The sequence below is a fragment of the Leuciscus leuciscus genome (assembly GCF_965113295.1).
Source record: "Leuciscus leuciscus genome assembly, chromosome: 7".
NCBI classification, from domain to species: Eukaryota; Metazoa; Chordata; class Actinopteri; order Cypriniformes; family Leuciscidae; genus Leuciscus; species Leuciscus leuciscus.
In genome coordinates this window covers 28,706,244-28,724,579 of record NC_138731.1, presented here as the reverse complement: position 1 = coordinate 28,724,579, position 18,336 = coordinate 28,706,244, and the positions used below count along the sequence as shown (strand labels likewise).

At 39.2% G+C, this 18,336-nt stretch overlaps 1 protein-coding gene across 10 annotated transcripts in view; it reads left to right on the top strand.

The window, feature by feature from the left end:
• stxbp5l (syntaxin binding protein 5L) overlaps window positions 1-18,336 on the top strand; it is a 147,649-nt gene that overhangs the window by 87,458 nt on the left and 41,855 nt on the right. For all 10 annotated transcript variants that reach the window (XM_082176359.1, XM_082176357.1, XM_082176356.1 and 7 more), the window contains exons 6-14: window positions 118-181; window positions 1,544-1,627; window positions 3,681-3,804; window positions 5,154-5,229; window positions 7,066-7,223; window positions 9,902-9,974; window positions 11,171-11,318; window positions 11,402-11,469; window positions 17,475-17,515. In XM_082176359.1, the coding sequence (XP_082032485.1) occupies window positions 118-181; window positions 1,544-1,627; window positions 3,681-3,804; window positions 5,154-5,229; window positions 7,066-7,223; window positions 9,902-9,974; window positions 11,171-11,318; window positions 11,402-11,469; window positions 17,475-17,515 (836 nt within the window). The remainder of the gene's footprint in view (window positions 1-117; window positions 182-1,543; window positions 1,628-3,680; window positions 3,805-5,153; window positions 5,230-7,065; window positions 7,224-9,901; window positions 9,975-11,170; window positions 11,319-11,401; window positions 11,470-17,474; window positions 17,516-18,336) is intronic.

Genomic DNA, 18,336 nt, shown 5'->3' with positions numbered 1-18,336 from the left:
TATATATGACCTGAGAGCTAACATACATGATCTACAAGCCACAAGCACAGAGAATGTGTCATTTCCATGGTCCTGTTAGCTTTTGAAGGAGTTTTTCTTTTTCTCTCTTCCTCTCAGATCAACGAAGACACATCCAGGTCCCGTTGTTCATCTGAGTGACAGTCCAAAAGATGAGGGAAAGGTGAGGAATGCATTTCTTTTTTTCCCTCTCTCTCTCATTTTTCTATTGAATCAAGAGCTCAAAACTTTTTAAACAACTAAGAACTAGTGAGCACAAAGCCTTCCCATTATGAAAAAAATACATTAGTGTTCTTTAGCATGACTGCTGGAGTTCTTTATAAAAGGTACTTTGCATGCGTTGGCACAGTTCTGATTCATTAACACTCATCAGGATACACACACACGCACGCATACACTTGTTATGCGACCTGATGTTCACCCCAACTACTGGTGTTAACATCTTGTATTGAGGATGCATGCTAAGCATCTCTCAGATGCACTCAAATTCACAATCGTTTAAAGGAACGTTCATGCAAAAACGACAATTTTATCATCAAATACTCACCCTCATGTTTTTCGACTCTGTATGACTTTCTTTCTTCCATGGAACAAAATAAGAGATGTTAGACAGAAAGTCTGAGCAGTGGATAATGGACAATGATTTATATTTCCAAGCTCCAAAAAGGACAAAAATCAAAGGACAAGAGACTAATGCACTATATTTTAAGTCTACTGAAGCCATAGGTCTTTTGGTGCTTTACAGTATAATTCACCGTCCACTTTTCAAGGTATGGAAAAGAACAGCTTGGACATTCTGCCTCACATCTCTTGTGCTTCCTAGAAGAACATAAGACAAGATGAACATAATACAGGGATAGAACGACATAGAGGTGAGTGATGAAATGTTAATTTCTGGGTTAACTATTCCTTTAAAGCATTTCCTGATCTGCCATCTCCAGGAGGAGGTATGGCATTTTGGAGTGGGTACTGCAAGGTCATCTTCCAAGAAAAGAATCGGAGAAGATCGCCGTGGTTACATGCCGCTGTAGTCACAGAAGATCAAATACATTGTGGGAATTGATACAGACGAGCTTGGGGGACCGATAGCACAGACAATATTAGAGGTGGAGACAGCCCAGTGTCTGATTGATAGGATGCAGAAGTTGAATCTGAATTTGGATTAAAGGAAGAACTGTTCAAATGTGATCATTTATCTTCCTTTCATTCAAATTCACACTCATGAACTGAGATTCTGAAAATCAGTCATTTTGTTCAACACACATTCTGCCAATGTTTGTGACAGCGAGAGGATTCCCAGTATCAAGCAAGGGTCTGTTTTGATCTGCGCTTTCTCCTTCATGTCCAGCTAAATAATAAATATGCCCAATCACCAGTGTGTCAGTTCTGTTCGAAATCAAACCAGCCAAAAAGCTCTTGACATTTGTAACACACTATTTCCACTATTTATTGCCATCCATTTGGGATTTATAGACTACTTCTCTCTCTCTCTCTCTCTCTCTCTCTCTCTCTCTCTGTCCCTCAGTTGTTGATAGGTTTTGAGAGCGGTACAATAGTAATGTGGGACCTGAGGGTCAAAAGAGCTGACTTCAGGATATACTATGATGAGGTGAGTGTCAAGTGTTTATCACTTATTTTTTGCATAAATCTTCCATAATAATAGATTATAATATGTACACTACTGTTCAAATGTTTGGGGTTGGTAAGAAAAGATTATGAAAGAAGTTTCATATGATAATAATACAATTTAAAATGTAATTTTATTCCTGTGATGGCATGTATTATTCAGTTTTTTTTATATAACTTTCTATTCATCAAAGAATCCTGAAAAACATGCATCACGGTCTCTACAAGAAATAACTCTATATATAAATAATGTTTTTCTATATAATTTCATGAAGTTTTTACAGTACATACAGTGTTTATGTATGTTCATACAGTACACACATACTCTGTTTGATTTTTACATTCATATCATTTTTTGTGTCTCAGTCTCTGTGTGTGTGCGCATCTGTGACCTACAAGCTCCGGTTTATCATCTTGTTATTATCCAGCCCTCAGCCAAAAACAAGACAAACAAAAATAAATTGGAGAAGGAACAAAAAAACGAGGCTATATAAATAAAAAATGACGTCTCTCTCGCTCTCCATTGTCCAAGTAAATTTACTTTTGGTACAAAGCACTTGGCTCATCTGCTCATTTTTTCCCCCACATTGTTGCTGATTTACAACAACACTGAGCACAAGTCACTTTTCTGATTTAATTTCCCGCCTTGTGCCATGTGGATGTGTTTAGCATAATCACTGCTTGGCACACAACTTTATCTTCCTTCTGAAACAGGAACTGCCTCCTGCAGCCAGCTGCTCGCATTCATCCTTCCAAAACATGTTTCAATCACAGCGCCCCTTGGCTCACAGCGGCACGCACAAAACCTTCCAAAAACTCGCCCTTTTCTCCTTCCAGCCCTTTACTGCGGGTTTCAGTTCGGTGACGGCACCCTCTGATCATCTGTCAGCGCTGCCTGTGCGGAGGGAGTCTCAGGCACCGTCGCTCGGCAAGCGTTTGTCAGAGTGGGTAAATGGAAATGTCTAGGGGTCTGCTAATTGCTGCTTTAGATGCCCGCCTGGTATGCACACGTGTGTGGAAAAATGTACTTTAAATAGAAAGCATTTTGAACGAGGGAGTGAGGAAAGAAGCGAGTTACTGGGAATGAGACAAAAGACACAAAAGGACACGTTAGTTAATGTTGAAAGGAAATGGATTAGATTTGGAAAGGTACAAAAATCTCTTTCCCTCTCATTCATTTAAAGTATACTAAACATCACCCTCAAACACTTGAAACCCCTTTCATACACACTCCCAACTAACATCAAATAAATCTGACGCCAATATCATTTCACTTATTATTTACTGTGTGACATTAGCGAGTAGATGAGTGGAGATCAGGGTGCTTTGATGGTGGAGTAATTACTGATATCGGATTATTGACTCTTAGATGGATGAAGGTCAGAGAGAGAGAGAGAGACTTTCACAAGCAGGAACTATTAGTCATGTATTCAGTTCTCTAATTTATGGAGCCAAATTGAGGATGCCCACATTTCGTTCTCCCTCTTTTCACTTCTCTGACTGTTTTCTATTGTTACTTCTCTGTCTTTTTCCCTCAGTAAGATTTATTTTATTTTATGGATTTTGACAGAAGTCTCTTATGTTCACTGATTTGATCAAAAAATACAGTAAAAACATAATATTGTGAAACATTATTACAACTTGAAATAACTGTTTTCTATCCTAACATATTTTAAAATGTAATTTATTCCTGTGATGCAAAGCTGAATTTTCAGCATCATTACTCCAGTCTTCTACATGATCCTTCAAAAATCATTCTAATCATTTGGTGCTCAAGAAGAATTGTTCACATTATTATATAACTTGTTCCACTTATATATATACACACACACATACTATGCAGTTCTTAGAGGTTTATTTTTAAACCTCCTTTTTTATCATTTGTGATCACATCTTTTTCTTTTCGTCCTTATTTCCTGTCCTCTCACAAAGGCCACAAATTAACAGTATGAAATAAATGAGTTGTATTATAATCTGGGCATAATTGTAAATGTTTATTAATGCAATCCTGCTCGCTTCTCTATTCTCTCTGTCAGGCCATTCACTCTGTAAGCTGGCATCACGAGGGACGGCAGTTCATGTGCAGTCATTCGGACGGCAGTCTGAGCATGTGGAATATGAGAAACACAGCCAAACCTTTTCAAGTCACCTTCCCTCATGGTTGGTACACACATGAAGCATGTTTTTTTTCCACATATTAATAATAATCTTATTCAAAGCTGGTTCACTATTGTTTATTTTAAACATTTTAACCTTTTAATGAGCTTCATTAAATTTAAGGATAGGTGCATATCTATGAATTTTTACTGAAACAAGGCTGAAACATGTAAAAATTACAGTCATGCTCTGTATAAATTTTTTTTTTTTTTTTTTAAAGAAATGATTAGGCCTGGAAAAATAAAAAAGCATTGACCTCCAATTACCATATGATCATTTTTATGGTTTTTAAAATGATTACAATTCACAATTATGGTTTCAGTTGCATTTTTGCTATAATGTAATATGTGATATTTTAGTTAGAAAAAAATATTGCTTGTGTATCATCCTTTATATACTATATACCTAATGAGGACATACCATAGACTTACATAGACCATATAATTACTGTGAAGCCTCTCTGAAACAATCTGTATTGTATAAAGCGCAATATAAATAAAGGTGACTTGACTTGACTTTTACTGCATTTATATAAAGCCATTTATATTTACAACATACTAACCTTAACCCACACCCAAAGTAACATTTAACTCTTTCCCCGCCAGCCACTTCCAGCATTTTTGATCATTTTCACAAAACTTTCATGGTCCCCAGAATATTTTGTTGTATGAATATCTGAACATGCAATATATTAAAAGAAAGAACAGAGCCTCTGCCTTTTATCTTAGCTTAATGCATTATTTTTATCAACACTTGAATGTAGGTAAGTTTCATTAAAAAAAGCTATGTTTTGAAACAAAAATCGTGTTTTTGTCAAAGACTACAATGCCCCTTGCCGCGTAGCAGTAAAAAAAAAAAAAATTCTTTGTTTTATGTTTTTTTTTCCCAAATAAGGATGTCCTCAATTTTCCCCCCATTTTTTTTTTTATTTTGTCAGGCTTGGCTCACTTCTGGGGCCACATTTTGATCCCAAAGCATAGCTAAGTAAACCCACAGGGACAGTTAAAGACCCATTTTCCATGACTCACCATCTATTAGTGAAATCTGACTCTGACGTAGTCAGCAAACACACCCCCTCACCAGGTGTGTTCATTATGGAGGATGATTCAGTGTGTGGGTTTGCAGTGTGTATTTGTGTGTGCAAGTTTGATTTGACAGGAAATAAGTGATTCACTCTCAATCTTTGCTGCTATGTTTGGGGTCCTGGCCTTGAGCTCAGTGGTTATATAAAGATGAACACACTCGCACTGGGAAAAGTGTTTTATTAATCAGAAAGTTCTAGACATAAACGTAAGAAAGGTGAAAATGTGATGCATTTAAAACTGAACATTTTGTCTGTTGTTTTTTTTCAGGCAAGACTCAGAGAGACGGTAGAAAAGAGTCATGTAAACCCATTCTCAAGGTCGAATACAAAACCTCCAGAAACAGGTAAGAGAACACACAAAAAAGTCACACCAGTAGCAAACTGTGACTCTTGAGCCTTGCCCCCTCACCCCTAGCTTACCGTGTCCTCTTCTATAGTACTGCACAAGTTACCTTTGATAAGAAATGCAACAATTAATCAGCACAGTGAGTTTGAGAGTTATTACCAAAATAAAACAATGTAATAAAATGCAAATCCTCATTACAAATAATTGCATCATTACATAATCGGTGTGGGTGCAGTTTAGCGGAATATGGTGACAACTGATCGGGCTGAAAAACATATGACACAAAACCAACACATTTAATGTAAGCCGTATCATGACAGCACTCAGACCAAAGCAAATTAGTGACTGACACTTCTTGTGGGGTTGGTAAGAAACAGACTGTCATAGACTGTGAACAGTGATTGTGGCATTTTGGAATCCACCACCACAAACAAGCAATGTTGATAATAAATAATATCATTAGACTGGCTCATTTACCGATTAAATGTTTGGAACAGACCGTAATAAACGTATGATTTGGGGAAAAAAATAATTAGCAATGATGTCCTACTCACTAACATTACTTGCATTTTCCATAGCGAATAGCGCTAGCTATTTTATCAGTGTTTTTTTCCCCCAACTGTGTTCCCCACAGCGGGCGGAACTTGTCATAAAGTTAGTGATAACAAGCCCCACCCATTTAGAGGGACGCTATGTTTGGTCAGTTAGTCTCTCATATTTGCTATTGTTTGGCCCTCTGTAATTTCATAGCTGGACCACCAATCACAGAACTGAAAGCATTTGGTGGACAAATCCTAATAGGGAGAAAATGGACGTCTACGCAACAAAACACAAACTGAATAGGCAGATTTGAAGGGTTTATTTCCTCAAAAAGATTTAGATGTTTAGTGTCAATTTATGAATTCCTGAAATAACATTAGAATGGATGGCTTTTTATTAAAAAAGTTTTTTTATCATTTAAAAGTTATCATTTACAATAGTTTAGACCCTCTGTAGGCCCTGACGGTTCCACTCTGAGACTAATTGTTCATTCCATTTACCTCGAAAGAGGGATGTCCGGGCCTGGAATGACAGTAGACAGGTCGGAAAACAATATGTTACTACTGTTTCACTATGGTTGATTGTGCTAAGCAGTCATATTGGATTCTGAAGTCGGGGTTGTTGTGGTTCCCCAGAGTTTCCCAGTCTCAACTCTGGCTTGAGAGGGGCGTTCCAGTTAAAAGTTCCTACGGGGACCAGGAATTTCCCTTCTCCGAGGATAAATGGAATGCAACACAAAACACAGCTAATGAATTATGGGAAATGCAGTCTTGAGTGTTTTGGATTCATTTAATCCTGCTATTTGCTTGCGATAGATGTGCCACTCAAGAACCATTACTGCTGTTTTATCTTGTCAGAAAACAATTCAAGTTTACTGCCTGTTTTTATAAACGCCTGTTTTCCTCGGGAGATGCAAAACATAATTTGAAGAAACTTCCATCTTTGATTGTTTGTTTTTTCCCCCGTCTGTTCAAAGAAGTGGTCATAAGTGGCCGCCTCAGTTTTAATGATATTTTAAATTAGTTTGGCTGTAATGTTGTTTTCCCCCTTTTGTTTCTTCCTATTTTGCATAGAGACTGAAAATATTTCAGGGTTGTGAATAAGACTTTAAATTGAAACAATGCAACGTATTGAGAGGACCTTCGAAGTCAAAGCAAGGTTGTTTTGTGTGGCATGAAAGTCTCCTTCCAATAAGATAGAAGCTACAGTATGGGTCTTGACATGATGAATAAATAATTTCAGACAGACAAAATTAGGTTTTCCATTTACACTTTTAAATTTTTCTGTCTTCCAGTAGTGAAGCCTTTGTAGTCTTTTCCGGAGGTCTTTCGTATGATAAGGCAGGACGGAGACCCACCCTAACCATCATGCATGGCAAAGCCATCACAGTGTTAGAGATGGACTATCCAATAGTGGACTTCATGGTGCTCTGTGACACTCCCTATATCAACGGTGAGTATGCTGAGCGCTTCAGTCTCCTGTCTTCCATATCAGTTGTCTTGTTCTTGGGGGAACATTTAATTGGACTGACTAAACTTAAGTTTTTGTTCTTTGTCTCATTGTAGACCTAATCCATTGTTGTTAAAAGAGAGTGGAGAGGAGGTTCATTTAAGTGAATCAATTGATTCATTCTGACCGTTTCTAATAAATCAGTTCAAACATCTGATTCACACAGTAGTTTGTATCATCACACAGCAGAGTTCCTGTTCTTCTACTTTTTAAATCTTTCTTATTTTGAAATATGTATTTATTTAAATACTATTAATTGAACTGTTTTAGCTATTATTACGTTTTAGTTGTATTTCATCAAATTGTTTGCATTTGTTCCAGTTTGATATCATCACCTCAACTATTTTTCGTTATCTACGAAAACTATGTTTTTACACCTGGCTCGTTTGAAACGTTTGTTTCTAAACCTGATGCATTTTCTCCTTTAGTTCGGTTCGTTTATGCATATATGAACTTGGCAATCGCGCTCGGATCTGTACCAGAACAATCACTTAGAGATCGCCTGAATGAGGTGGTCTCTGTCCGATTGAAAATGAACTCTGAATCCGACCCAACGGACCAATGAACCAAGTGGTCATAGTTCATACCGGGAAATTAATTATATAAAAAAGCAGCAGTGTCTGATTCTGTGAGTGAGCACATTAGTTATCGCAGTTGAAAACCAAAAGAGCGCCTCTTCATCTTAAAATGTTGAGTAATTGCTCTTCTCCGTGCTGTCCCGACGAAGCGTTCATTTCCGCTCTAACTGCATTATGAATTTGATATATATATATCTTTATTAGTGTATGACTACTCTACCGTTCAAAAGTTTTAGTTTGGTGAAGATGTTTTTATGTTTTAGAAAGAAGTCTCTTCTGCTCACCAAGGCTGCATTTACTTGATCCAAAATATAGTAAAAACAGTAATATTGTGAAATATTATTACAAATTAAAATAGCTGTTTACTATGTGAATATTTTGTAAAATGTAATTTATTCCTGTGATTAAAGCTGAATTTCCAGCATCATTACTCCAGTCTTCAGTGTCACATGATCCTTTAGAAATCATTCTATTCAGATTTGCTGCTCAAGAAACATGAAAACACAAATTATGATTATTTTTGTGAAAACCGTGATACTTTTTTTAGGATTATTTGATGAGTATGACATTCAAAAGAAAAGCATTTATTTGATAATTTTATTGATTTATTATAGACATATTTTTATAACATTATAAATGACTTTACTGTCACTCTTGATCAATTTAATACATCCTTGCTAAATGAAAGTATTCATTTCTTTAATTTCTTTCAAAACAATCCTACTGACCCCACACTTTTAAACGGTAGTGTATAATGTTACGAAAGCCTATACTAAAATATGTCTATAATAAATCAATAAAATTATCAAATAAATGCTTTTCTTTTGAATGTCATATTCATCAAATAATCCTAAAAAAAGTATCATGGTTTTCACAAAAATATTAAGAAATGTTTATTGAACGGCAGATCTGAATAGAAGGATTTTTAAAGGATCATGTGACACTCAATACTGGAGTAATGACTGCTGACATTTCAGCTTTGTGATTACAGGAATACATTAAAAAAATTCATTTTGAAATATATTGAAATAGACAACAGGCTATTTAAATTGTAATGATATTTCTGTTTTTATTGTATTTTCTATTCAAATACTTGGTGAGTATAAGAGACACTTTTGAACAGTAGTGTAAATGCATTGTAAATCGATTCCATATGACTCGTTTGCAAATCTGACATCAGTAAGGTGAAATGCTACAGAAGAATTGATTCTAAATGGTTTGAGGAGTGACATCTTTGGCTCTGTTCAGTCAAGGGGAAAGACAGAGTCGCTATATCAGTCTCTCTCTCTGGCAGGCAAAGCCCTGTCAAGTACATGTACACACATGCACAGAATTTGTTACCCAGAATACAACAGAAAAGAAACAGCAAGCATCCACCAAATGTGAAGTGATTTCAATTGTTACCCATTTTTATCTTCTTTTCTCCCTGCTTGTCTCCCTGCTACTCTCTGCTTGTTCGTTCACTCTAACCAACACACATTATACATTATACATTGTACATTGTACATAATACATCTTCATGACCTTTACAGTTTTTATAAAAGAGAACATGAGAATCATGTATCATTAGGATTCCACTGTGTCTCCAGAGCTTAATTGTTACACACAAATACACAACAAGATGTCATCTTGTCACTAGTTTTCCCTCACAAAGATTAAAGCTGAAGTGTGTAATTTCTACACCACCAGAATAAATAAAATTGCAAAAATAATGAATTTTAAAGTGAAATTTGAAGTTCTATCATCATATTACAGGGATATTTCAACCAGAAAATTCCAATTCTGTCATTTATAATGAAAACCTGTATGACTGACTTCTGTGGAAAATAAATATTTATAATATAATTAATAAAAATAAAAATAAATCTTTTTTTTTTTTGTCTTTTTCATTCAATGAAAGTCAATGGGGTCCAGTCTTGTACTACATTACTTCTCCTATAAATTAAGTAATATCCATAAATCTAGAGTATTGAATCTATTCTTGTGCTGTCATTGTCTAGAATTCATAGATGGTGATTTGTTGAGATGTGTTTGTGTTGTCAGAGGTCCAGGAGCCGTATGCGGTGGTGGTTCTGCTGGAGAAAGATTTCGTTGTGGTCGATTTAACCCAGAGCAAGTGAGCAATCTCATCTTTCTCTTTCCACTATCATACTCACACACTTCCTGCCATGTGTGTGTGTCTGAATGATGTAACTCAATGTGATGTACTCCAACAACACCTCACACTAGTACTTCCACCAGAGGCAACATCGCTCAACACTCAATAAATATTGTGTGTGTGTGTGTGTGTGTGTGTGTGTGTGTGTGTGTGTGTGTGTGTGTGTGTGTGTGTGTGTGTGTGTGTGTGTGTGTGTGTGTGTGTGTTATTTTAAAGATGGTTTGTGAAAAAGGGTTTAAATCTGAGTTTGTGTGGATGTGTGTTTATCTGTTAAGGGTAAATATAATGGAGTTGTCACTCATAAACATCCATCAAATTAGTCATTATTCAGAACAAGAGCCAAGGTCAGCCTAACACTCATACACAGACACACACTGACTGGCCGTTTGTCTCTTTTAGAGACTTTGGCAGTTTGACATCAAATGTTTTCTTTGCTTTAAGGCCATTTCTTCACAAAGACGCAGTGCAGGAACAAACAAACTGCTGCATTCAAACCTTCTCAGAATCAGACAGCCATCCATATATTCCATTAAAGTAGCCTTAAATAAATGTATATTTTTTGTTATATATATATAATAATAATGTGCCCTTGTAATCTTTAATCAAACTAACTTTCCATCCTGTTGCAGCGACATCTCTTCTCTAATGACATATTTACTGGCGTGAGGGCAGGACAACCTGTCATATTAATAATAATATATTCTTAATTTATAATTCTTTTTTGAGTAATATAGTTCAGTTGCATAAATGTAGTTCAGTGGCATCAATATAGTACTCGTGGGAGTCAGTACCTGGTAGCCCACATAGAGTCGCCCACAGGGCACTTTCTATAAATAGCCTCAGTTTCTTTTATCATGGTAACACTCATTCTTATGTATTTCAAATTTGTAGCCCGGCAGATCATTTTGATCCACTTCAGGTAGCTGTCACTTAAGGTTGGAGACCCTGATGTATTCTGTTTATGCTTGCCTGTAGCAACGTAATGCACATTAATACAGAAGTCAGTCAGTTAATGTGCGGGCACAGATGCGTATATGGATATACTGTAGGCTATTTTATGAAATTTTGAATGTGATATATTCCAATCAGACTTCAGAGAAATCTTCTGTTTAATAAATACCTGTTGTTCATTTATAAATCTCTCTCTCCTTTAGTTTTCCTATCTTTGAGAACCCATACCCCATGGACGTCCATGAGTCTCCAGTCACGTGCACTGCTTATTTTGCCGACTGTCCCCCCGACATCATACCCGTGCTTTACTCCATAGGAGCCAAACACAAAAAGACCGGCTATAGTCACAAGGTTTGTCAAAGTGCTAAGCTAATTTACAATGTTTTTTTGAGTTTCTCGATTTCCATTGTAACATCATCTATTTTTTTTTTCAGGAGTGGCCGGTCAGTGGTGGCACATGGACGGTCGGTTCGCAGACGTATCCAGAGATTATTGTTACAGGGTAAGTGAATTTGTGTGTGCTTTATGTTTTCAACATGCATCTGTGGCTGAAAGCTCAGAAACAAGGCTAAATGTCAGTATCATGTATCATATTAAGTATTATTTTATTGCTTATTTCTGGTATTGCATGCTTACACCTTAGAATAAGCTACAGTTTAAGTTTGGGGTCAGTAAAATGTTTAATGTTTTTTAAAGAAGTCTCTTTAGGTCACCTAGGTGGCATTTATTTGATCAAATTATTATAATTTTTTCAGGATTGTGGCATGAATAGAAAGTTCAAAAGAATAGCATTAATTTATATATATATATTACAACAATGTAAATATCTTTACTTCCACTTTTGATCAATTTTATATATTTGTGCTGAAAAATATATATTTCTTAAAAAAATCTCCTTATTGACCCCAAACTTTTGAACGGTAGTGTAGATTACAAATTGATTTTACAAAACATGTCAGTTTTAGCATTACAGCTAAACATTCTGAAGCTATTTGAGCAGTATGCTTTATATGCTACTTTTGAAATATTTTTGCATAAAATCATTGGAAACGTCTCGGGTTACGACTGAGACGCTGCATCGAGAATCGACACATTGGGGAACGCCTTCAGCGTGACGCGTCTGAAGCCTGTATGGAACTAGTCCAATCTTGATTGGTGTTGCGTGATTACGTCGCATGTGACGGTGAGCGGAAGCTATAAAAAGGACACCGGAACATAACAGCGTCAGCTTTCAATTGGTCGAAGCAAGTCGTTCTCAGGAGCGCGAAAAGTGTGGCCGAGGGACGCAGCGTCTCGTTCCCTTCTCAGGGAACGAGGGTTACAGTCGTAACCCGAGACGTTCCCTTTCGAGGGAACTCGCGCTGCATCGAGAATCGACACATTAGGGAACGAAATGCCCACTGCGCCACACTGAGAGAATACGCCCTGGTATGAAGCAATCTGGCATACTCAAGACGAGAGAACCCGTGAACCCGGTGTAGAGGGCAGATCCAAACTGTAGTGTTTTATAAAAGTTGGAGGGGAAGCCCAGCCTGCAGCATCACAGACCTCTTGGAGGGAAACTCCTGCTAGCAGAGCCTTAGAGGAAGCCACTCCTCTAGTGGAGTGGGCTTTTAACGCTAGAGGTGAAGGCAAACCGCGCACCTCGTAAGCTGAAGAAATTGTTTCCACTATCCATCTGCTAATAGTTTGTTTTGAAGCAGGTGACCCCTTTTTTGGGGACCCAAAGCACACAAGTAGTTGATCCGATTTCCTCCAGCCCGAAGTCCTTTGAACATAGATTTCCAGGGCTCGGATCGGGCATAGTAGATGTAATTTAGCTTGCTCATCCGACACATCTCGATGTTGAACCGCCATCTCTACCGACTGTGCCAAAATGAGCCAGTCGTCGATATAATTGAGGATGCGAATGCCTTGAAGTCTCAGAGGAGCAAGGGCCGCATCCATGCATTTCGTGAAGGTGCAAGGAGACAGTGCTAGGCCGAATGGAAGAACCCTGTTCTGATACGCCTTTCCCCCGAAAGCGAATCTTAGGAACTTCCTGTGTTGGGGAAGGATGGAAATATGGAAGTAAGCATCTTTCAGATCTATTGTGACAAACCAGTCCTCGGACCTGATCTGACTCACGATAAGAGGTATAGTCAACATTTTGAACCTGTATCTCCTCAGAGACCGGTTCAATACCCTTAGATCTATTAACCCCCCATCCTTTTTGGGAACTATGAAATACCGACTGTAGAACCCGGCTTCCCTTTCCTGAGGAGGAACTTGCTCTATGGCCTCCTTTGCTAAGAGGGACTGAACCTCTTGCTCCATAACCTGACCCTGCTGTGGACTGACCAGTGTGTGAACCACCCCACTGAATCTTGGCGGACGATATTCAAACTGAATTCTGTACCCCTTTTCCACTGTGCGCAGGACCCACTGAGATATATTTCGAAGACCCTTCCAGGTGTCTAGATAATCTACTAGGGGGATCAGTCTCTCGAGACTGACCTCGGGTGTTGTAATTGAAATATCGGTGGCCTGAAGCATTTGATTGGCAGGAACTAACTGACGTAATTTTATTGCAGGCCTCGTGAGAGGGAACGCAATCGACAGGGCCGCAACGTTTTCGGGCGGACACTGCGATTTGCGTTCATCGAAAACCGATGTGTCCCGAAACGCACGTAGCGGCGGGAAGCACACATCGATTTCCTGAGGGCTCCGTGAAGGAGTTTGATGTTGTTGCTCGATCACGGGGGGGACGACCCTCAGAGGCCTGCGCAACGCGTCAGGGCCCCTTAGCCGAAGCCTTCCTCGCCTGAAAGACAGTCCTCAGATCTGTCCTAGGTCCAGACGACTTCGGCTGAGAGTGTTGCCCTCGGCCCCAGGTCTTTTTCGGGGGGGCACGAGAAGCAACACTCTCCTTCTGCTGCTGCAGGTGTGAGGAGCTGGCGGCTGCCTCATGGGACTGCCCCCTGGCAGCAGACCCATGAGACTTGGAACGACGGCGGGGGATGAGATGTTTCAGTGCGGCTGACTGTCGTTTCGTCTCCTGAAACCTCTCGACGACAGTGTTGACTGCGTCGCCGAAGAGGCCAGAAGACGAAATCGGGGCATCGAGGAGGAAAGCCCTGTCCTTCTCCCCGATGCCCGACAGATTCAGCCACAGGTGTCTCTCCGTGGCTACCAGTGCTGCCATAGAGCGGCCAATGGCGCAGGCCGTCTCTTTGGTAGCACGGAGAGACAGGTCGACCGCTCGACGCATTTCCCGAATGTCGTCGAACGCGACCTCCCCGCTGTCGTCCACCTCTTTGAGGAGGTCGGCCTGGTACGCCTGCAGAAGCCCCATAGTGTGCAGGCATGCACCAGCCCGACCTGCCGCCATATATGCTTTCCCAACAAGCGCCGAAGTGGTACGGCAGGGCTTGGAGGGAAGCGCCGGAGCTCTCAGGGACGATGCAGCATCGGGCGGGAGATGAGATGCAAAATTCTCTTCAACCCGAGGCATCGTCCCATAGCCCTTCTCTTTCGACCCCATTATGCTAGAATATATATGCACATTGGGGCTGGAGAGTCGAGAAGAGAAGGGCTTATTCCACGATCTCGACACCTCGGTGTGGAGATCGGGAAAAAACGGGAGATTCCGGCGCGAAGGTTGTGGCTGGGCTTGCAGGAAGCGCTCATCAAGCATACTTTTTTTCGTCGCTTCCTGCTTATCTGGGGGCCATTCGATATTTAATTTACCCACAGCCCGGGTCACAACCTCCAGCAGCTCCTCAAAGGCAGGGGAATGTGTTGATGGAGCTTCACATTCTCCTGCCTCGATGTTCAAACTATCTGACCCCTCAGAGCCAGACAGTTCGAACATCGGGTCCTCTTCGCGGGCGGAAGAAGCCGCTGGGCGGGCTTCCACCTCGCGAGCGGGACCGCGAGAACTGGCCGATGAATGTTGGGAAAGGGCCGAGGCCGTCTCAACATTATCAGCCAGATCCTTTTGCGATCCCCATGAATGCAAGCGCCGCGCTGCCTCGACAGACGCGGGACCTGATCCATGGGGAGCGCGTGCCTGGCCTGATTCATAGAACAGACCGAGGCGGGAGCGGAGCGTTCTAAGGGGCATTAGATCACAGTTTGCACAGACAGCGCCCTCGAGCGCTGCCCGTGCATGCTCCACTCCAAGACAAACAACACAGAGCACGTGTGTGTCACCCTCGCTCAAATAACGCGGGCAAGGGGACGCACACTGTCTGAACTGCTTCTCTTTCTCCATCACTATACCTTTACCGAACAAACAACACCAAATAAGACACACAGTCACATATAACGCTTGCTGAAGAACAGAAAGCTGACGCTGTTATGTTCCGGTGTCCTTTTTATAGCTTCCGCTCGACGTCACGGGTGACGTAATCACGCAACACCAATCAAGATTGGACTAGTTCCATACAGGCTTCAGACGTGTCACGCTGAAGGCGTTCCCCAATGTGTCGATTCTCGACGCAGCGTGAGTTCCCTCGAAAGGGAACCATAATGATTTAGTCTTTATTTGACAAAAAAAAATAAAAAAATAAAAAAATTATGTTTTGAGTTGTTAACTCGATCTGTGCATTAATTTACCAAAGAATCATTTCTGATAAAAAAGTGTTTTACATAAATTTGAAACTTAGGCATTGGAATAAAAAAATAGACAGCAATTTGTAGCATTTAAAGGTACATTATATAACTTTTTTCAGAATTTACAAAAAGTAAATAACTAGTCAATACATCATCAGTCCTTCTTACAAAACGTGTTTTTGTCTTACCCTGATTCACTATGGTAAGCCTATTATAAGGTTTCGATTTTAGACCGGCTGGGATGGTTTTCATCGGAAATTCAATATACATGTTACTCACCTGTTCGTGTCCCGTCATATCCGTAAATAGTGAAATGTTGCTCCATGGTTGACATGGGGCATGCTATATCTCAAACCTATGGGGAATCACCCATTTTAAAAAAAGAGGAGAGTCTGCTGGCAAAAAGAGAATGTGACAGAGCTCGTAATAAAACAAGAATCAACATTAGCTTTGCTTGGCTTTTCGGAGATGGTGAGGACTATAAGGGATTTGAAATGTTTTAAAAGTGACGTGGAGATGGCATTTTTATTACTCAACAGGTGATTAATGCATTTTATTGAAAACATAGGCTAAATTGCCATATGTAGTGCCATGTCTATTAATGGGTATAACTACAGTAACGTCTTCAGCTAGTCAGCTTGAGATCCTTTCCATCTAAATTGGTTATATCTATTAAGCATAGTAGTGAATGCGGATGCATATGGTTATCCTGCTTCTTATAAAGCAGTCACGCAGGGCCAGAGCACAAATAAATGTTCTTCCCGCTAAACGCATGCAGTTTTGTTTTTTAACTGCTAGAGGGCCAAACGTTACATAGTGTACCTTTAACATGAACATCAAATTTGTGTTTTTTTATCTCAAACTTAATATGTGGGTGACAACTGTCCCAGAGCAACACGCTTCATGTTCTCACTTTTGTGTGTGTGTGTGTGTGTGTGTGTGTGTGTGTGTGTGTGTGTGTGTGTGTGTGTGTGTGTGTGTGTGTGTGTGTGTGTGTGTGTGTGTGTGTGTGCGCGCGTCACATTGCCGCTCACAGCGGTATTGACAGGTAGAAGGAAACATATTGGGAATAAAAACTGAATGTCACACTTGCTTCCAAGTCTCCACTAAATGATTTTAGATATAATGCATTAATGGGTGTTTCTTCAAATATTGGCACCTTTGACTCTGTGGACTTGTAGAAAATAAACTCTCTGAAAACTCACTTTTCACACTCTCAGTAGTTATCACAAGAGGATTTTTTTGTCATGAATATCAGTACCATTTCCACCACGTCAACTGAAGTTATGATTTCATAACAATCTAAAGGCTTCTTAATTAATTAAAACGTTAAAAATATAAATCATTTCATATTTAAATATTGAATAGCTTTATTTATGCAATTTAATGAAAGTAGTTAAATCTATGTGCTCCCTTTTCTTGCAGCTGAATTTTTTATTTTTTTGAAAGCATAATCTTTATCTTTAGTAGTTTCAGAAGGTTTGTTGTGCAGGTATAACAAATGAACAAATCGGCCCACACAAGGTGACTCTTCAAAATAGTTTGACACCCCTGTCTCAAAAAGTGAAACTTTCCACCCACACATGGAGGTCATTTATAGAATTTTTATTTGCTTGAAAACTCTGGATTGATTTTGTTTTTGTACTTCTGAAGCATGCATTGATTGCGTTTGTTTTCACTTGAAGTCAGTGATGTCTAAATGTGCCTCCTGCTTGGCTCTCATTGGTAAATGTATCGCACTTCTCCGCTTTAATTCAATAGTGCTATTGACCCTGCCTGTTGTTCTCTCTGCCTCTTTTTCCCTCCTGTTTCCATAGCTGTCATTGCCTGCTTCCTCTTAAGCGGTTTAACACATACACTCATTCGCTCATACGATCACTCTTTGTCCTTCCTCTTTGCTGTCCCCCACAGACATGCAGACGGATCGATAAAGTTTTGGGATGCCACAGCGAGTAAGTGTCTTCGCTTTGAAGAGCTTGTCCCCCCCTTCAGCCTCATGCTGTTCCGTCTCATGCTTTCTTACCTCTGCCATATGATTCCTCATTTTTCATTTCATTCTTTACAATTCAAACCCAATATGACCAAAATGGACATTCAAATACCACACCTATATGTTAAAAGAGTATTCCAGGTTCAATACAAGTTAAGCTCATTTGACATCATTTTTGGCATAATGTTGATTACCACATTTGATTATCCATTGTTTACTATTAAAAAAATATATTGAGGTTACAGTGATGCACAATTGAGGACAATTTTGGAGGATTTGTACAGAAATAATACATTTATAATTTTATAAAAGAACTTTCATTAATGATTGTGTTAACTTTAGTCTGCTATTTAAGCCATGAAGCTTTTTAAATCATAATTTTACAATCAAACTAAGGTTAGAGGGTGGTGTTCTGTTTGCAAGGCAACAAAGCTGAATATAATTTTACACAGACAAGTTTAATGTGTAATTTTTTAATACAGATACTGTTTACGTCTTGTGGCTACACTGTTGAAAAATTTTACTATTTTATTGTTAACAGATTGACTCCATTCACTTCCTTTGTTAAGGCCTGTTCACACCAAGAATGATAGCTATAAAGATAAGTATAAAAATAACTTTATTAGCATTCACACCAATGAACAATAACGTTCTGTTTGTTATAAGTGCGTGCTGCGGATATGTCGTCTTCTGCTTTAAATGTACAAGCTCTGATTGGCTGTCATCAGCTGAAAAAAAAATATTCTGAATGTGATTCCAAAGATATTATTCTTCTGTGTTGTT